General features: G+C 34.7%; 1 protein-coding gene across 2 annotated transcripts in view; it reads right to left on the minus strand.

Moving 5' to 3' along the window:
• Positions 1-10,586, minus strand: part of LOC128246812 (solute carrier family 12 member 9-like) — a 39,073-nt gene extending 28,487 nt beyond the window's left edge. The window contains exon 1 of one of the 2 annotated variants that reach the window (XM_052965265.1): positions 10,018-10,586. In XM_052965265.1, the coding sequence (XP_052821225.1) occupies positions 10,018-10,330 (313 nt within the window). In that variant the 5' untranslated portion in view covers positions 10,331-10,586. Of the gene's footprint in view, positions 1-1,817; positions 2,774-10,017 lie in introns of those variants that run through there. The other variant, XM_052965266.1, reaches the window with a different exon arrangement.
• Between the last annotated feature and the right edge of the window lie 12,197 nt (positions 10,587-22,783).

A 22,783-nucleotide genomic window follows, 5' to 3' on the forward strand; every position in this document is an offset into this window, starting at 1 on the left:
AACATTTTAAGTCATAATTTTTTTAACAAGTATTTAACCACAATGATCAGATTTTGCAAACTCAAGTATATTATGAACTTTTTAAAGCTATGATATTTAAAAGTGAATTTATCTTTACATTTAAACTCTTCATGATCATAAATATCATCCGTTACAATCTACCAGTAAGCACTAATAAGCCAAATAACGGTATGTGTCTGTTAAATGGTCCACCGACCCACCGAGGGTCATCACCTCAGTAGGACTTATTTTTAAATGTTAAGTGCTCAGGCCATCAACTTGATATCAATTCACATGATTTGAAATAAGTTTGATTTAAGTAGGGTTTTAGCAAGAGGGTTATATGAGGGTGCGACACCCTGTCCTTTTTTGATGGCACCCTTTTGCCCTCATGGAGACCAGAATGTGCACCCTTCGCTTTCAAAGAATTAAATGCTTAAGAAAATCAAATATTTCTTTTGTTTTGATATTAACTTGAAATGTAATTATGAATTCAAACAAACTTCACATATTTGGTACAATTTTCTAACAATTTCTATGAAATTCATAAAGCTTTAATTATTAACTGCCTCAGATACAATGTGCCCTTTTGATCCTCAGCACGGTTCAGGGCTTTTTCTGCCCATTTTGGGAAAAAGACCCTAGACATTTTGGGAAATTTTACAGTTAAAAGAAAAAGCTGTCTAGTCTCCTGCAATTAGGTAATGATTTAATATTAGTTTTTTTTTTCCTTTAAAAGACCCACAATGGCTGAAATATCAATCCTTGGGGTGTAAATATCTATTGCAATAAATCATGACAGATAATATTTCATATTTCCGATCTCTGAATGTGATGAAAATCAATGATTTCTGAGTTCAATTACCAAAAAAAACTTCACAGGACATAATTTATTAGTATGTTGAAAATGAACCAGTACAGGTAAAAATAATTTCTAAAAAAAAAAAAAAAAAAAAAAATTTTTTTTTTGGATTGGGATTTTTTTCTGAAGATTGGGAAAAATATCTTATATATTGCTAAATGGGAATGGGTCCGATAGTCGGACCCGTGGGTACTATAGAAAAAGCCCTGCGGTTACATTCTTGTTATCAGTTTATATGATATTTTCGGTACATGCATTATTAAGTACGTAAAAGTTTATCATTCAAAATTGTGTTTGATATATTGATAATAATATTTGTATCACTTTGAAAGGTTTGTACAAAGTTTGGATTTTTTTGATTGTTTTTACTATGCATTAACTCCAATATTTGAACATGCAGTAAACAGGGGTAGGTGGAGCCTTATCATGCAATAACTAGCCTGCGGATAAATAACAGGGCTTTCACTAATATACTCATAATGCAAGTTATTGAACATTGTCTTTGGCAACATGGTATAAAACAGGTACCATAACCCTCATTTTAGAATTAACCGGTATACAACCCGGGCTTTGCGCTCATGTATAATTTCAATAACTCCAGTAGCGGGTGCAGGTTAACTATTACCGAACAATTATCAAAGACTAAAACAATATCACATAAGATGAAAGATGAAGATTTAGACAACAAGGCTTCTTTAAGATGGAAACAAAGAAAAATATGCACCAAAAAGAAAAGATGGATATAAAATGCAGGAGTATAAAAATGCTGACACCAAAGCATATAAAATACACCTGATAAATATAACATAACACATATACATTGTAAGCAGAAAATGTTATGACTAAATAAAAAAACTTATATAATTTAATAAAAAAAATAATAATAATCTTAAACCATATCAGAATTTATACACCAAAGACATTTTTAGACTGTGAAAAACAATAGCGTAGGTACCTATTCGAAGGAAGAGAAATGTGCTGAACATTGAGAGAGCAACTGGACAGAAAACTCCCGAAAACGTGTTCAGCGTCCTCCGCGCGTTCTCTGAGACAGATATGGTCCTCATACTCATGTGTCTTGGAAGTCGCCAAACCATCGGAGAATGTATCAGAGGGACATCATCACTGTTTGCTTGGCTTACTCCATCATCTGATATACTAGCATGACTCCCATAATTCTCATTGTTTACAAACTCCGATCCGAGAACGGAACTTCCTTCGCCTCTATTCTCAATCAGCAAAGATGCCATCTTTTTACTGCTTATTCACAGTGTTGACGAGCCGATTTTTATCAATCTGAATTGTATTTGAACACTTAAAACCACTTAATATGTCATTTTCACATTATCCGAGTATGATTTACTTTAATACTCCCTTTTTCCCACTGTATACAACAAACTCATATGACCTGTTAACACAATGTTTATAATTATATAGTACAGCAATGCTAAGCCTGATTCTTCTGGTTTTTACAGGTCATTTATGTACATTGAAATAAGTAAACAAGATGTACATACATTTGTATTAGTCATACATGTGACATGATTTGGTCGCAAGTTTAAACACATGATCTACCATTTCTAATGTACTTAATAATCTATTCTCCCGTACAGCTATAGTAGTACTCTCACTTTCATATACTGTACTTAAATCAGCTGTGATACTAGGCGTACCATATTTATACTGAACCAAACAAGCCTAGTTCAAGGACAAAAAATAAATTGTCATATCAAGTGTATGATGTAAGCTATATCTTTGTTTACCCGTTTATCACTGTTGAAATATGTGCATCATTCAATTAACTATTTTGGGCTTTATTTTTTCTTCCTTTTACACACGCACTGTATTAAACAAGATTGTATCTTTTGGAACAACTGGATCCATTAAATGTCTTTGTCTTCAGCTTCAAAACTGGAAAAAAAAATAATCAAAATTTAATGATACTGTCAGTATTTTAAATAATTGCATGAAAACAAATACCACTATGTTTGAATTCAGCTATTTTTTCTCACTTTTTTCATTCAACTCTGTCATAAAACACTTAAATTTTTTGGGGAAAACACATTTTTTGGCAAAAACTTATGCATTAGAAAATGACTGTGGCCTTAAAAGAACTTCTTGTTCAGGTTAACCAACTCTACCTATGAAGTAACCTCTGAACCTACCATTTTTATTGTCTGTCCGTAAAAAAACACTTTTCTTAAAAAAAGAAAATTGGTTTGATTTAATAATTTTTATGTAATTTAAAAAGCTTTATACCCAATGATGTCAATTAAAGGGGCTGTACTCCGTATGATGAAATAGCGAAAAAAAAGAAAAAAATTGTCGAAAACTGACATAAACTTGGTATCAATGTGTACAATGCATTGAAACTTACTAACTGAAGTTTCACATAGTTTACAATGAATTTATTTTTTGCAGACTTTTTTCGTATTTTTCCATTAAAAAAGATTACAAGGTATGTCTAATTAGAAGAATTCATTCCTTATGCGTGATTGCCTAGTCAATGTTATCACGTAATATAACCAAGTTAGGTATTTAGCTTAAATATTCCAACCATTTAGAGTAACCCTTCGTAGCACAGTGGATACAACACTGGTTAAGTTTTCGACTCGATTTTTTTTTACATTTTGTTATTTTTTTTACATTTATGATATCAAAGAGTAAAACATTTTATTAAATAATTGTCCTTAGATTCATTACAGAAAAAAACTTTGTTTGGGGCCAATCTGGAGTATAGTATCTTTAAGTTTTAACATAAAGGCTAATAATTTTAATAAAATCCTACCTACATTGTACCCTATCTGATTTTTGGCAAGATGTAAACCTAACCACATAATTATTTTTTTTGGCCTAATTAATAACCACAGGATAAAAGAAAATTGAGAACAAGAATGAGAACAGCTTCAACAGTAGCATGCTTTGTTTGTTACAGACCACAAACTATAATTAGTGTTTTAGCTAAAGCGGAATGGAAGGGCGGCCCGCCCTGCCCTTTTTTTACCCCGCCCCGTTGCCCCTTTTTACACGCCCTGTCATATTTTTCCCGCCCCCTTGCGCTCTTCTGGCCATTCAGATCGTTGTTTATCACAAAGTTACGTCCTAAAAGTATTTCATTGGTCAATGTCGCCGTTTCCTAATCTGTCACAGATCAGTGCGATCTAAGGCACATGACCGGCATCACCGCGGGTCTGATTAACGGTAGTTCACGCTTATAATCAGGGTGCTAATTGATGTTCATTATGACACATTTTTCCTTGTCTGAGACATCGAAGTTGTACCTCTAAATGTCGATCTTTGATGCCGATGTTGTTACAAATTTAATTAATTTAGCAATTTATAATCGGTAATCTCCTAATCACACAATTGGGTCGTCTATCATCCAATTATCGAAATGTCCCATTTTAACCAATCAGAGAAGACACTGGTCAAATGATTAAAAGTTTGTTAAATTGCGATAGAAAACGCGAAGAAAGGATGAAAAAAGTTGTCAAGTATTAGTAAACAATTGATACTTGCAGTGTAAAAACAAGGCACACTTTTTAGAACAGTGTTTCGTTTGAAGCAGACGGTCATTGAAAAACAGACGGTGGCGCTAAGAAAATCAAATACTTGACTTCATGACCAATATTTGATAGTTTTTGTGTTGAATGTTCGTAATGAAAATTTGTTTTGATATCTCAAAACTTTTTTATTTGCTTTATATAGCGTTTACTTACAGTATTTTCCTCATTTGTACGATGTTTAAAAGTAGAAGATTCGGCGAGTCACCGCCATTTTGTCATAACATTTTTCGGAGTTTATTTTTCGATTTTCTAGTTCTATTATTAAGTATTAGTGAGTTTTTCATGAAGGAGAGAGATTTTAAATGTCATTTTGTTTTAAAATGTCAGCATATTAAAATTTATTTAACCAAAGACAAGTAAACAACAGCAAAGCTGAATGTGACATTCGTACCCTATCCTGATCGTACCAAACAAGATTCGCCCCCTGCACTCAAATGTTTTTAACATCTCATATATAAGGCCATTCTGAATTTTTGTATTTATTATTTTATACACTTTTTTGGAGGTAAACTTTACATTGCAAAAAGGAGACTCTAGACAAGTACACTTTTGATAGGCCAAACAAGAACACTTTTTTAACATTCCATCTAGTAAAAGCAATCAAAGTAAATGTGAATTTAAAGTTTTGTGGCATGGCACAATATCTCGTCTCCTTAAAGTCTCCCCACTTCTTCCTAATTTGACTAGTGGGAGAAATGACTTCCCCAAAAAATCAGCCTTGTGAGAGCCCTGGTGACAACAACTCGAGATGGTAAAGAAAGTGTCTGAAGTGAAAATGAACAAGAAAAAAGAATCAAGAGTATTCTGTAGGGATATTACTACAATGTGTGCATGAACATGCATGTGCTTTGATAAGGTACATGGTCGTTTTACAACAATACAAAGCTAATATTGTGCGCATTGTTTTCCCATTTAAGAAAGCACCATGCCCCTATTTTAGCCCACCCTGCCCTTTTTTTGGCCCACCCTGCCCTTTTTAATTCCTGGCTAAAACACTACTATAATTATGCATAACGATAAAAAAGTTAAAATACTGAATTTAATTTACATTCATAAAAACTTACTGTAAAAATGTACTCAAACTTTTAAAATAAAGTATTGTAAAACCAAGTTATGAAAGGCTTAAATAAAAATACATTTGGTTCATGTAACCTGACCCTAACTACGAAATAGACCTTGACCCCAAAGGCTCCAAATGCAATCCCATGAAAGGTTTTCATAAACTCTTCCTATATGAAGTTTGGTCAAGATATGTCAACACCTACTAAAGCTAAACATTCAGTTTCAACAGTAGTTCTTTTTTTCGTAACAGTGACCTTGGCCTTGACTGTAGGGGCCCCAAACGCAATCAAAGGTCTACATAGACTTTTCCAAAATACCAAGTTAAGTCAAGATATGTCAACCCTAACCAAAAGTATTCAGTTTCATAGGTAAGTTTGACGTAAAACGCCCACGCGCAAGCCCGAACAACGAAGTACTCATTTTAATAAGCAGGTTACTCTTTGTAAAAACCTGGTTAAAAATAAATAAATAAATAAAAAACATACCTAACCAACCTGTTTTTGAAAAGGATGTAACCCTAACCAAACCATTTTTTTTTTGGTCTAACTGTATGCTAAAGAAGGATTTTTAAAATAAATAAAACACACATTACATGTATCTAAAACCTTCACTTTTATGCCATTATACTTCATAAAAGATTACAAAAATCACTTTGATCACAAATAAAACACACATTATCTAAAACTTTCACTTTAATTATGCCCTTATAATTATACTTCAATAAAGATTACAAAAATCACTTTGATCACAAGATCTTTACGTCATTAAGTTTTGGAAAACATGTATAAAAATGGTACTGCAGTTTTGATCACCAATTTATTTACTTTGCAAAACATACCGGTATATCACACACACAAAAAGCAAGACAAGGTAACACCAATTTTATTTATTTTTTGCTCAAGGTTTTTTCCCGGAAAAAATAATTTCAGTTCACTTAAAAAAACAGCACTGAGCAAAGGGGAAACTTCTTCTTCATTAATTATCATTAAGCAAGAAAATCCGGAAATTTAAAAACCTTAATTCTCCCTTTGCTTAATTTTAAGCAAAAACACCAAAGAGAATTCAGTTAATGCAATGTTTCAGTTTTTCGGGCACTGTCAGAGACATACATTAAATGATTATTAACATGTCTTTTTAGTTGTTTGATGCAAGGAAGAAATGCTGGACTTCAATTTTGACGACGCGGGTTCGAACCCGGTCTCCGACACAATTTTTTTTTTACATATTGGTAATTTGTTTACTATTATGATATCAAAGCGTAACACATTCTATTAGATAACTGTCCTGAGATTCATTACAGAAAAAACTTTTTGGGGGGCCAATCTGTGACACAGTCCCTTTAATGACCATTTTTTTTACATATATAATTTTGTATTCTGTCACAAATTATTTCATAATGCCCTTTAGTCTAAACAATAGACGCAATTTTAGGAATTCTACGGATCCCTGCAGCATTTGTGATATAAATTGTTATAATATGTTTTGAAAATCAAATACGGTATGTACTAGATACTGGGACGACATCTTTTAGTTTTCAGAAATTGATGTTACGATGCAGTGTTGCAAATCTGAATGAAACTTTCACTTATTATGTGAGGTCAAAAACCAATCAATGACCAATTAATAACCAATTATTTTCATGCTTGTAAATCACTTCATTCTTTGCATTTTGGTTTTTCCTTCCCGGCCATGGCCTAAAATATAAGTGAGTTAATGTCTGCTAAAAAACCCTCGATCCTAGATATAAAACTTATCTCTTTTTCTAATTTTTTTTTAATTGTTGACCATTTGTGTAGATTACAATTTAAAGCTGCACTCTCACAGATTGAAAGTTTTGACAACTTTTTTATTTTCTGTCTTGGAACAAAACAATTTTTGCGAATATCCATGGAAACCAGTTATATAAGACTGCTGACACAAAATTAATTCGCAGATTTTTTTATTTAATTTCAAAAATTGTTTTATGCATTTTTCTTTAACCGTTTATAACGGTTTAAGCCATAAAATATTAATTTTCGAACGGAAATATGAAAATCTATGATCTGTTTTTTGGTCAGCCACCCTATATCATTAGTTTGCAGATAATTTATTTAAAAAAAAAATATCCCCCAAAAACATTTTTTTTTAGAAGCATACTCAGCTGACCTCTTTACATTATCAACTGTAGCAATAAAATGCCATTCATAAGACTGTTGATAGGTTAGTTGAATAAAAAGTTTAAAAACAAGTGAACATTATATGAATTATGCTAATATTTTTTGCCAAAGTTATGTTAATTTACCCCTATCAAAGGACGCCACCACCATTCTCTTACAAGTGGAAAACTCACTGGAATTCAATATTGGTGTCTTTATTCAACATTGAAAAGTCAGAAGTTTAGTCAAGTAGCACATGCTCAGTGACGTAATCAACAAGATGGATACCAACTGTAAAAATTTGTTTTGTGAATTATTCAAAATTAATTCATTTATTGTAACTTATATGAATAGAAATGTTCAAAAATTGTGTTTCTGATGAAATAAATGGGTTTAGTAACCTTAGTAACTGCATATTTATTGAAAGTTTCACATCGTCATTATACCAAGAGATATTGTAAACAAAGGATACTGGAAGTGCTCTTCATGAACTAGATATTCAGATTTTTCAGATTACACTGGTAATAGGTAACCACCGGTAATTCATACATTGGGGACAGAAACAATATTGAAACTCGTACAGAAAAAACTGAAGCTTAATAGTGTGATAAAATTGAAATGGAATAAATATTTTAATTTTTACTAGAATATGAGTCCGACTTATAATAGATAACTCAGACGGTCAATTGGTGTCTTCGTCTTGGTGAATGTTTATGAGTCTGGTACGAACATCATGAGTACGAAACAATCTTAATAATAAAGTTGGTAGTTTAAAGAGCATCACCAAAATATATTTTAATAAACAATTCAGTACTGTATTCAAAAATATAAACATTTAAGTGGGTATACAAACGAGAGAGAACAGCAAATCCTACATAATTACAATGTTTCTATATGAGTAAGTACGCCCATTTGCTGAATGTTTGATTGAGGTTGCACAATCGATCAAAAGGCTACGTTATACTATAACTTAAACTTGATTCGATAATATTATGTCTCAGCAAAAACAACCATATGAGATGGATCCGTATACAAAGTATATATTACAGTAATAAAAGATTCTTATTGCTCACTTTGATATGTTCAACAAAGTTTTTCCTGGGTTTCCTGCAAACTCTTTATATCCATGCCGAATTCCGGAATCATATAAATGTATTAATATTAGCACTAAACATACAGGTATTTTCTCCAATAGCCACTTCTATGTAGATTCATTTTTCTGCTTCCTCCGAGTGCAGTCGTAGAAATTGCCTTCCATTTGTTTCCGGTCGTCTTATGATCCAACATAGCAAACGCTGAAACCGCATGCCCGGCCATAGTAACCCGCATACTGATGCAGTCATATGCAACAAGGTCGTTTTCTGTCGTTGTTAAAACTGACTGGGAGTAATTAATTCAAACACTTTCTTGAACGTTTGCATATACTAGTAGATAAAAAGTACAGCACAATGCCGGTGAAATATGTTGACAAATCGAATACTGTCGACATATTGTAGTTAATGAAAAAATACAACCACAGTAAAACCAACCACCGATCGATTTATACATGATAAGAAGAGGAAAATATCGAACAGAGTAATTTAAAAGATAATTATACCAAACAGAACAGCTGTTCTATTTTAAATGATATAGCCGCTGTCCTGTTGTTGTTTGTCGAGCCCCCTTGTTGTAAGCGGCAATATTGTTGCTGGTACCGGTTGACAATCGGAGCACCTTGGCCATTTTCCTTCGTAAACAACCTCGGGTGTCATTATACAAAAATTTGAAGTTACATATAACTTAAAGACTTAAATCTTAGGAATCTCAATGATTTATGCAACAATGCAGTTCACTGTTAATAGTAAGTAATATTATTTATTTATTGTAGTGTTTTAAGGTGTATTTTCTATCATGAAGTTCAAATTGGTTGCCAATGAGGTGTATTTTTGCATTAATTAGGATTCCTAATGGTTAAATCATTTGAATCAACTGCTATATTGAAGTCACTAAAAGATCTTCTTAAAGCGTAGTTAAATGTAAAGAACTCTGACATTGTAAACCGTCCACATACGTTCGATGTAGTTTTCGACGGAAAATGGCCTAGGTGTTCCAAATGGAGTTAATGGCATTTATCGTTGTTAGACGCAACCAATTCATACGGTCTAAATTATTCTCTTTGGCGGTGTACCTTATTCAATGATGAGGACCCCATTTAGGCCATTAAATTCCTTTGTGACTGCAAGAGAGTGCGGGAGGGGGGGGGGGGGGGGGTCAAGCCATGATGCAGCCAATTTAAGGTGCGGGCAGACCTAATGAACTCTAGCACAGAGAAAAATAACATATTTCTGCTTGTGGTGGTTCAGTTATTGAATGAGTTATAAAATAAAGAAAGCACACGATCATACTGCATTACCTGCTCTCTGAAATAGCAGCAGACTTAGCATGCCCATTGATACAGGGGCGAAAACTCCAGACAGCGTCGTCAATGTTCTTCTCGTTTCTACTGGGTCACTTCCATGACAACGAGGGGTCATTTGTCCAAAGCAACGCCAAAAAAGTGACTCGATGGATCGAAATACTCCAGCTTTATTGTTTTCTTGTTGTTCAAAATCATGTAACTCGCTGATGCTTTCTGGCGTTTCAGGTCCATTCATTTCTTTAGTTCCGTAATCCGGATAGGCAGTGCCTACAACGTTTAAAAGTGAATATTTATCGTCCTCCGCCATTTTGGAATAAAATCCTTTCTTGGCTTATAACTGTTTCCCGGTTGATTTGGAAACTTTAAAAAACTCAATGTTTTTCTTAAAACTATATAAACACATCAAATACTAACACTAACACAAACAACTGACCCGAATCAATTATAAAGCTCTTGTTTAGTTAATCGCAAATCACATCTAGTAGGTTTTACTTTCACCATTAGCAACAATATAGATCATGCTTGAATATCATCGTCATCTCAATTTCATTGTATAAATTATAACCACAGATGCTGAAAACATGAAACAGTAAATGAGGCGTTTTCCCGATAACATTAGAATTTAGAACAATCCTTGCTATTGTGATACACGTTTACATGCGTGTATGGGATATAATTAGACCTACCATATTACAGATATACGGTATCATTTTCATCTCATTAGTACGGTTACGAATGTATTTACCATGACATTTGTATGCATTTTCAAACGTTTATCGCGTGAATGTTTTCCTGCCATCTATTATAATGTGCATCAAGGTATTATATATACAAAGAAGATAGTACGTATAGTCATTTTTATAGAGCCATTGGCGAAAATTATTCCTGGTGAACTCATCAGTTGAAAGTGTATGTATTCAGTAAATATATTCATACAGATAAAGCTCTTGCAGTTTTTTGTTCTTTATTTTTCGAAAGTGTGTGTGAACGACCTTTTAGGCAATGGTTTAAAGCTGCACTCTCACAGATATACCGTTTTTATAACTTTTTTTTTTATTTTTTTTTGTCTCGGAAAGAGCTAAATTTTGCGTAAATATCTGGAAAACAACGATAGAATATTGCTGACAAAAGATCAGATCGCAGATTTTCATATTACCGTTCGAAAATTAATGTTTTAGGGCTTAAACCGTTACTATCGGTCAAAAACCATCAATTTTTGAACTTAAATATAAAAATCTGCGATCCAATTTTTTGTCAGCAGTCTTATATATTACTGGTTTCCATGCATTTTCTCAAAAATTGGCTCGTTCCAAAACAAAAAATAAAAAAGTTGTCAAAACTTTCAATCTGTGAGAGTGCAGCTTTAAGGTCGACGGAGTGTGTTTGTGATATTATTGTGGGTATTTGTTTTACATTATATCTTTCAAAATAAATAAAATATTTTTCAAATGAAAAAAGAAAATGTGGGTCACTAGGTATACAAAACAATCTCAATTTTCCTATAAAGGGTAATTATTTCCCCCATGTTTCTTTAAATTGAGGTTTGTCACGAACCTTTCCTTGCAATACGTACAGACTTTCACCCTGTCTCATTATATGAGTATAGTCATGTTATTTGACTGTTAGTAGATGTTTGATGTTAGTAGACTAATCAATGAAATACATGTAGAGTGCATAAAATACTTGGCTTTCAGTGATTGGCTTGTTTTAGGCAATGAACTATAAGTGACCTCAATGTTTGCATACATTGTAAATGAACAAACGTTGTTTTTTTAACAGTTAAACAACCGACACCACGTCGTCGTCTTCAATAAACGTTTTCGAGAACCTCTGAAAAAACATAGACACTGTACATGAAAAAATAAATATTGGAGGTAATGATTATTTGAATAAATATATATATAACAGAAATTGCCGGAATCTTTTCTTATAATGATATCGAGCAAAGTGTCATTCTCGTACACTATCTTTTCTCGATCGAGTTTTATTCTGAATCGGATAAGGTGGGGCAACAGTGCTCCAGCTAGGCCACAATAGGCAGTGGGAGCACCCCGCTGCCTTTTTCTGGCATCCTGCTGCCTTTTCACTTTGTCCCGCTTTGCCCTTTTGTTTGTCAGTACCCTCTTTGATGATAATAAACTATATTTGGCATTTATTGGTCATATTGTCAAGTACCTTTTTTGAAATAAGTATCAAAATAACAGATAAACTTAATTTTGACACTTACAAAAGCTAATTGGTATTCATAACAAACTATTAGTTTTGAAAGTAGTTACAACACATACACAATATAAATTGAGCATTGACCCTTGCAAATGCCCCCATTAAAGCTCATTCAATGTACATCAGAAGTGTTCTTTCTGACCTAAGGCCAAATAAAAAATACCTGTGTTTCAAGTAATATGGCGAAAATATAGGGTCGGTCGGTCGGATTTTTTTTTTACAGTTGCGATTTCATGCAATATTCTGTTTTGTTATGTGCCTATCAAATTCATTTTCCATATCCACTAGAGAATATACAGCACGCCGTATTAAAAATAGCCGTATCATGATACTGTCGTTTTCTGATTCCGCATTATGCTAGTACCGTGTGCAATCTCGGAACTACTTTCGCGTTGCTAAAAATAGCGTGACTAAAAAAACTGGTAAAACATGTCAACTTTAAAAAAACATAAAATTATCTAACTTTACTCACGCTCAAGAAGCATGTCAATATTCAGGCACATTGTTCTCATGTTCTTCAAAGAACCATGAGGATAAACACGAAGCAGAGAACACTTCCAATCTATCTAGAGAGCTACTACAGTTGCTAGTTGTTTGCCATTTCGAAGTACATAAATTGTTGCATTCCATGTTTATTATCATAAATATGAGCAGCTCGCCAACACAAAGAATGAGAATTCCCGTCATCGAAAGAAATAGCGATTGACTCGCGAACTTCACTCAATTCTGCAAATTATGATCGTCAAAAAATCCCACTTATATTTACTTTGTTAAAAATGGCCGCCTTATATCTACAGGAAATGACGATTAGTGTTTGTATACATACTCGTAAAATAAGTACTTTTTGTTGTTGTTTTGTATTGTACTGTGACATTTAATAATTGTTTTCGTATTAGCAGTTTGTTAATTTTGCTAAAACATAAAATACTGTGTTCTTATTTTGCTCAATAAAGTGAATTCTGTAACTTCTGACTTCGTTTCGCTGTAGTAGCCTCCCTTGACTTCATTACACAAAACTACGTAACACATTCGAATCCATACGTGCATTTGACAGATGGCGGTAAATTTAAATCAAATTGAAACTGAAAAATAAAAAAGAAATAATTTAATTGACAGGTACATATTAAATAGATTATTACGATAAATCGATTATCTGGTGAAAACCTGCGGTCTCGACGGATACGTTTTTACACACCGAACTCGACGTGATACAGGTCACCAGAAAAGCGTCCTATCATAATAGCCCCTATGCATCAAATCAATTATGTTTTATCTAAATGTTTCATAATTAACACAAAGTCAGAAAAAAAAACGAAATTGTTTAATGTCTGAAATCATTTCCTTACCTTCGACTACCGTATTTACCCGCTAATTTTGCGCATGAAATCTGGTGTTTTTTGTATACAAGACTCGTTTATGAGACGCGATCGGATTTTAGAACAAATCCTGCACTTCAATTTCAACAAATCCGTGATAATGTTATAGCCAAACAGTCAATTATCAACTAAATTTGTTAATTTTCTTGAAGAAAATAGCCGATTTTCTTGTAAAATGTGAGCTCTCTTAGATGGAGGTAGGTTAATAATAGAACAAGTAAACGCGGATAAAAAAAATTGGATTTATTTTAGGTATCTTATTTTCATACAATCAAAGTTTCATTCATATTTGTAGTGAATTCAACATTTCGGTCATTGTTTTAAGATTAAGACGACGATTATTGATTATTATTTTTTCGATTATATGGTATTTTTTTACCAGCGTAGACGAAATCCTGGCAATCAAATGGGATCGTATGGTATCCGACTGACTGATATAAATACAAAACATAGCCACGCGCTTTTAATCTACTGCTGGTGGTCTGACGTCACAAATTGTACCGTTAGATATGCAGCCGACACACTCAAGTTAATGTGTTGTTAATTCATTATTTATTTTTTTGGATTTCAGTTGATGGGACTTAAATAAGGCGAAATAAATAACCATTGATAAAATTACTGCGGATAAAATATTGTAACGATTAATGAAATGAGTATTGGAACCTCGCAGTTAGCCTGCATGAATTCGCAAAGCCTAATCGTAAGAAGCCTGCATGATATACGCAAAGCCTTATCGTTAAAAGTAAGTTTTATATTGGACATGGATAAATAACACCACGAACTATATCCTAAATATTTGCATTATAAAGACAGCAAAATGTGTCTGCTGTGATCAACCACGTGTTTGGACCAAACACATGCGTTTGCCAATTTGAAGATATCGGACAGGGTTTGCTGAACTCCGCCATTTTGTTTTCCTGTTGACAAAGCGTCTCGGGGGACAGACACAGACAAACAACAAAAATAATGACGTTATCTATGTAAAAAAATACTTTCATGTCTTAAAAATGATATTGGTCGGCGGAAAAAATAGGGTCGGTCGGGTTACCGGAAACACAGGTATTTTTTTTGGCCCTCTTCAAATCCTGGCTAGAGCACTGGAGCATGTGGCCCATACCCAATGTCGTCAAAAGAGGCTATTTTCAATTGAAAACAATTAGCATTATTCAGCTTTAAAATGAAAATAGTTGTATGCCTTTTTTACAAGAATAATAAGATTTGGACTACCGAATGCTATATTTTCACAACCTAACCTTTACAGGAATATTCTATTGCACCTGTACGATTACACGCATATTTAAGCAGTATGCATATACCTGTATGCTATTTTAGTGTTCCTTTCAACAGAAAAAAATATCAGAAATGAGTTTTTTTATAGAAATACAAATATTGTTTCGTACACATTGTGACGTCTTCTTTTTCTATCACTCACTTTGGAAATTAGAGCTTGATTCTCAAAGAGTTCGGTTCAGATCCGTCGGTTTATACATTTAATGAAAGGCCTTAAATTTGAGAGATAACTCAATTTTGATGATCTATTTCACCAAAATAAAGCTAAAAACGATAATATATTATAACATGTTGGCTTCCATGTACAACTTCTTGAAAGTATACAATATATCGTTACCATGGAAAGTGATTAGGGATGCTTGTACGTACACAAGCAATGCTGGTTTCTTCCTCATTCTCACTTATCGTGAATTCCCACATTACATTTTCATCAGCATTGTGACCTTCAATCAGATAGTATTCTCAGCACTAACACATTGTGGTTATGTTTGGTAAAGAATTGTTAAGAAATTCTCAATTAAAACTTGAAGAGAGAATATAAACCCTTTGAGACATCATTTGCAGCCCATCGAAATGGAGCCGGGCCTTGTTACACTTGACATTGACTTTCTACCGCACCCATGATGACCACAAAGACGTTTAGAAAAATAAAATGTTTTCTTGACATTTCAATTATTTTCTTGTTGCACCATATCTTGTTTTTCTGATCAATTTCGGTGACTATAAGATAAGAAAGCTCTATTATGAATAAAAGTTGATACGATTCTGACAATGCAAGGGGCTATATATATGAATCCAGTGCAAGGAGTGCCATCTGGCTTGTTGTTGAGCTTTATTCAGACAAAATGCTCAGCGCAAACACTTTGTGACAAAGTTTGGTAAAGAATTGGTAAGACAAACTCAATTAAGACTTTAAGGCAAAATGTTAGCAATTTTGAAACATTATTTGCAGTCCTTCGAAAAGGAACCGGGCCCGGCTTCGCTTGACATGGACTCCCTACCGCACCAATTATTACCAATTAGATAAATAAAATGTTTTCTTGACATTTCAATTATTTTCTTGTTGCACCACATGTTTTTTTCAATATAAGTACAGAAACGGATTAATTAAATACATGACCAGAATCAATGGCTTCTCCTTTGGGAGAACATCTGTTTCCACTCTCGGTATTTTCAGCCGTAGATCGGCTAACTTCGGTGATGTTTATATTCAATCGCATCACGCTCGGCATCGTCCGAGCTCGCCGGAGATGACGAGTTGTTACGATTGATTGTTTTAATGTCATATTTACGAACCAGAGAATACCAGACACGGCCCTCGTATGGGCATGATAAGAATAAAAATAGTATTCAATGGAATTTATGCATGGTTTCCAGCATTCAACGATAGTCAAGTGAAAGTTCAAGCATTTTCCTCATGAAAGTTGAACTTGTGACAAAATCGTCATGGAAGCAGACAGATAATTTAAAAACGTGGAACGATACCTGAATGCTGAAGCAACAATAATTGCAAGTACTTAATTTCATAATTGCGTAAAAAATAAATAAAATTACATTACTAGGTATAAACAAGTGTCTTAATACCATGGCAACTGCAGCCGAAAAGACCTGGACAAACAAAGAACAGTTAGAGAAATCTACTGATAAAGCAGATGCTGAAAATCAAGACAGCCGAAAAGAACATTCTGATGAAGGAAAAGAAGACTCTAGCAACGGATCTCATGTTATTTCAAAATCTAAAGTGAGGTCAAGGACACCACCCAAGGAACAGAGCGAGGCTAAAGACGCATGCAGACGGAAGATTTCCCGCCATTTAGGAAGTAGGTCGTCGTCGTGGAAACGACAGGAAGACAACAATAGCAAACACGTGCAGACGATTATAAGTGGTGACTTTTTCGTGAATACTGCAAACATTTACTCGGGGGACTTAGTGGAATAAAGGTTCAGGTTAAAAACAGGCTATGAAATTCAGCCATTGTTTGTGCAAGTAAAACGAACATAAGATTTTTGTTTATCTTTGAATTGCTGTGGAACACCATGGTAACCTAATCATGAAGTAAAGCAATTTACTGTTTAAATGGGATACTACCGATTAAAAAGAAGAAAGTAGACGGGTTTGTTTTAATGTTACCAGAGCCGAAGAGGTCATTGGCAAGGTCACAAGGCTAGAGACAATATAATGAATAATTTCCCGTCATTTTAGGATGAAAATTGTTGTCATGGACACAGCAATATCAGCATATCTTTCGAAATAAACATTTTAGGTTTAAGTGTCTTATTTCATTAAGCCAAATGAAGCTTTAACTTGGTTGTATAAACTATTAGAATTTTATAAAGTTTATCATTAGTATTTGGACTAGTTAACTCTCATTACTCTTTAAAAGGAGAACATAACACAAGTCATACCAAAACAAAAATAGTGAGCTAAGCTTTCTCTTTATATAATGGACTTAAGATATTGAGTAATTGGAGCCTGATTATTCTTTGTGACATTTTAATATGATAACGACAAATAGTTTTTGTTTTTATACATAGAACAGTGTAGAAAGTAAATTTACTCGCTGGGACAAAACAAACCCACACAATTTCTGTGTGCTTTATATATTTCCTGGCAGTAAAACTATTAAAGTCTAGGTTTATTAATGCTTCACCTATGCTCTATATGATGTGTGATTGTGTGTCATTTTTATTTAGGATAGTTGGGATAAGAGTGAGGTTTGTGCACTTAAACTGGTTTAAACCCCCAGTAAATTTACATTTTACTGGCCGTTCCAAGGCGGTACCTAAAAATCCTTGATAAACATACCTAGTTTTTTTTATATATTATAGTATATATGCACTCTACTGTTTGTGGAGTTTTGTGCTGTTCTTCCATGTTACTTGTTCGTGGTTTTTTGTTTTTATGTTTTATGTCTTTGGCGTTTACCCAGTACCATTAAAGCGGGTTTATGTTTATTTTTTTTGCTACTGAGCTTGTTTCTGTAGTTTTTCGCATAAATATTATTGATGCCACTGTCACCAAACGAAGTTCCCACTGCGGCCTTGAAGTTCTCAAAAATGCTAGGACTCCGCGACATTTCCGTGGTCTTCGAGAATATCAAAGAAAATATTAAAATGTCACGCTCATGTTTCGTCCGCGCCACTACCTTGCATGTTACGTTGGTGAAATACCTACTGAGTTCTATGTGCGCGCATATTTCGTGCATGCGGCGTCGGAAGGGTTCCGACTACGTCCTCGCTCATTCCGTTCAAATTTAGACGCGTTGTAGTTTCGTCGGCCACGTCACTATATATGACCCTGCAAGTTGACTCATTTTTCATTCGGAATGACTGTTGATCTTCCATTATCAGCCCAGCCAGCAGTCGGTCAAAATGGCCATATAGAAGTCTTCTTTTGGCATGCAGCCAAGGACGCACACAACCAGATCTTCGTTGTCCGGCAGCAGAATTAGAAATGTTCCACTTCTTGAGAAAACCATCAGCCAGTTGCTTCCCTTTTTCATCTGTGGAGGGGCTGTCAAAACCTCCTGAACATATTCCTCGGACATAGCATGGCATACCTCTCTAACCACTACAGAAACGGCATTTTCAGCGACCCATCAGGATAACTGCATGTCTGAGTACTTGGCACCAGAACCAATGTGGTTTAGTGTGGTAGCTAACTTAAGACCAGGATCCAAGCTAGGGCTCCCTGTACCTGGTTGTGACCAGGGGCGATGACGGGCCCTCTCGAATACTTCATTATTCAGTTCAGTTGGCATGCAGATAAATTTCTTAAATGTTCTAGAAAAATCTCTTATCTCTCAACCATGGGCTGATCATAGCTGCCAAATTGGCGCCGTCTCTCGGTATACAGCCATGGTGTTCTCCAGATGCGACGTCCTCGGGCTCCCTTTCTCCGCCTCAATCGGCTTTTGATGAACTGGTGGATGATAAGTTGTGCTGGAAGACTTTTGCTCACACATAGGCGAATCCATTAAACACAGCCTGGCGAACTGAGTAAATTTGTCATTTCTAACGAATTTTAATTGAAACTGTTTGAAAATTTGTTACATAAACGTAGGGGAAGTATTTGTTGCGAATGATTTACGAAGTGTTACGAACGGTTACTGTTATTCGCTAAAATGCGTTGGGTCGCGCGAACAATCTTTGTTCTTTCCGTTAGCGACTACGAACGCAAACATGCAAACCAAAGCGCAACTTTGCGCATGCTTCCGAAGCCGTCCGAAGCTTTCCGAAAGCGTATTTCTGCATCCGGCCCTTACCGGACGCTATACAGGACAGGCGAAAACCAGGTGGAGTCAATTTGCCTTCTAACTTTCTCGGACTCCATACCATTTTTAAGGTTATTATTATATATATATATATATATATATTTTTATTTTTTTTTCTTTATCAATATTTTGAAATTAATATTTTGATACATTTCTTTATTTTTTATTAGACTTTGAGTTAGCAATTATATTTTCGAAAACAAAAATACATTATTATTTTTAATTTTATTTCCACTAAATTACACTTAGTTTTAACCTCTTATTTTGCATCATTCTGTCTTGCCATGGCACATTTCCCGCTGGAGAATTGACCCAGTGTTTCAGAGTATTTCTCACAATCTTCCCTTTTTTGCTTGCTGTGTTGTGGCCCCTGATATTGACAGTCCTTGTATGCTCTAAGAATGCAGCATGTCTTGACATATAGCCTCACTGTGGATCGAATGTCGCTCATCTTTGAGAGGAGTGTCAAAAATGACCAAAGACAAATATTGCCATGCGTAAAAAATTAACGTGCAAAAATAATTCTTTATTGAAATTACAGTCGAACTGTAACGGAAGTTCGACTGTATGTTTGGCAAAATAAAGAAATAATTACCTGGAATCCGTTGGCCAAAATGCCAAAGGCGTTTTCTGATACCCTACTTGCCCTTGATAACCGATAATTTAGAATTATTTCCTTTCCGGTCAGGGCTCTCTGTTTCAGCATGTGCTCACTGAGGCTGAAGGCGTCATCCCCCACCAAGAAAAAGGGCATGCTGACGGTGTCATTGGGAAAGGGCTGTGTGTATAGAATTTCAATGGAACCACCCTGCACCATCTCCAAGAATTCTGATGCATTATAGATCCTGGCATCTCCACTAGAACCATATCCTGAAATACAGAATGATTGTCAGTATTCATTGAAAATAGCAATAAATATATATAACTTATATAATTACAAATGTAGTAAACTTTTAGTGGTCTTATACTCACCACCCATGTAACCACACGGACTTGTAGTCTAAGTCGACAATGGTCAACAAGATGATGCTGAAGAAACCCTTATAATTAGGATATAAGGAACCAGAGCTGACAGGTTTTCTGATGGATATGTGCTTGCCATCAATGGCTGCAACACAATTAGGAAAGTTCCACTTCTTGAGGAAACCGTCAGCCAGTTGTTTCCCGCTTATGCCAAACCATGGGGCTGTCCGTGTAATAACTACTATTATGTATATAATTATAGGGAAACATAATAATATCCCTTCTTACTTAGTGGATGTCGTCAAAGAACTAAAACTATGTCTGTAAATTGGAACATATATAGGTGTTGTGTCCCTTAGATTTTCCAAAATAAATCCCAAGTCTAAAACATAAGCTTCGTTGATAAACAAATTGCAGGAAGATAAATTGTATCTTCCATGGCCGCTCGTGTAAGAAAGGTTCATCAAAACCAGCGCGTAGAGTGTTATGCGGAAATGAGGTTTAGAGAGTTTCTGTAGAACACCTTGCGCAAGTGTTGGGGATGAGCTGCCATGGAATAGTAGTACGCTTTTTTCTCCCATCTAAGTTGAACAAAATGTAGTAAAAATATATTTTAATTTATTTTTAAATACGGGAACTTCTTATCAAGGCCCGTGGGAAAGATAAGGATTTCGATCATGGTTAAATATTTGTATCTACTTATCTGGGATGGGAGATAAAAAAAAATGATATTATCAAATCAACACTTCTGAACAAAATACGGTTCTTCTGCATTAAAGCGTCGACCAGTTGTGAATGGTTTTAAAAGAGACTCACATTGATTTGCACCAAAGTAATTTATCATATGCTTTCCAGTGTCTTATCGATATCAATCAGTGAAATATAAATTATATTCCACTGTTTAATTTTTTTTTGTTTTTTTTTTTCAATTTTAGCCCGCTTTCAACTCCAAATCAAACGTCAGCGCACACAGAGCTGGAAAACAATTTCATTACCGAAATGACTTTTAATAACCTGCGCATACAATTTGGCGCGCATTTCAGAATAATATATGTAATGTGTTTCCGATCCGGATAGAAAAAAAACGAGCAGAGTGCACCTGCGTTGCCAGGTAACGAGGCTTGCGGAGTTACCGGCTATGCAGCGTGCCCAAGGGTCGGATTAATAATATCTGTCATGTGTTCCCGTTCCGGATAGAAAAATCCGACCCGAGGGCACATGCGTTGCCATATAACGAGGCTTGCGGAGTTACCGGCTATGCAGCGTGCCCGAGGGTCGGATTTTTGTATCCGGGCCGGACACACATGATTGATATTTTTCTAGCATAGCTTCAATTACCCTTTTGTATAAAAAATGATATAGAAAAACGCTATATACGATTTATTGTCAAACGCATTTGAAAGTCCCACTGCATAGAATATTTCCTTTATTTCTTTTGTCCAATTATTCCTATGCATATGATTGTTGTTATCAGCCTTAAACACTTTTTGGGTAAGTCGCGTGTCATTCATAAGCGCAAGCCTGTTCCAGAATCTGGACACAGAGTGCTAGCGCCTGTACATACTTGGGAGCCAACCGGTGTCACCGACCATGGCGAGTATCGGCGTAAAGCGGTGAACACCAAGGAAATATCCCATGGCCCTATGTTGTGCGTTGTCGATAGGCTGATACTTCTTTTAGACCAAATCGACCAGTGAAGTGTAGGCGATGTCAAAAATATAATCAAAATAAATGTGTATAGCTGTTTTAAAGTTAGAGATGCACTCTTACTCCCAAACAAGATGAACCACAATTTATACAATTGTTTTATTTACCGGAAAGGATGAATAAATATCGAAAACAGTGGTTCTTATTAAGGATACTGTGTTCAATTCGAAGGAAAGGTACACAAAATCACACCTATTTCTACCTCATGGAACGATAGTTGTTCATTGTAAATATTATAGGACCCACCAGTCATTTATTATTATGATTTGTGCGTTTTCAGTTATTAACTACACGGTTGCAATCTTGATATTAGTAATAATAAATATTTCCATAAATATATTAATTAGAAAGTAGTTGAAGGTCTATCACTCAAAATTAATGTTTGTTAAACATGTGTAAGTATTGATTTTAAATACGAGTGCCGCTGTAAAGTACCCTGACGTCTTACCGGCTCTCGTTTTGAGGGATATCTTCTATCAAGGGTTCTTTAAAATGCTTTTTGCATCCTGTAACAGTGTATGCAAATACATTAACTTTCGTTATATTTCATTAATGGATATGCCGTCATAAATCGTGCAAGGAAGGACCAGAAAACAAACTGTCTAATATTTGAACAGGGCGGGCATTAACTATCCAAGCCTCGTTTTTATTATCTAAAAACCTTTTATTTGTCACGCTTTCAATATCTTAATGTCAACTTGTATGCCCTTCTAAGGTAAAATATTTATGGTGACCGTAAAAAGTGCATAGTATTATGGCCTTCATGAATTTATAGGTCTTTTGAAAGCTTAGCAAATTTTACGAAAAATAAACATTTCATCAGATTTTTGCAAAAAAAAAGCATATGAATTAACGCAGGGGCTAGACGCCAGATGATACAATTTCAAGAAAAAAAACGAAAATTGTCAAAACCTGACTTGAACATGT

Source organism: Mya arenaria, chromosome 9 (genome assembly GCF_026914265.1).
Source record: "Mya arenaria isolate MELC-2E11 chromosome 9, ASM2691426v1".
Classification (NCBI taxonomy): domain Eukaryota; kingdom Metazoa; phylum Mollusca; class Bivalvia; order Myida; family Myidae; genus Mya; species Mya arenaria.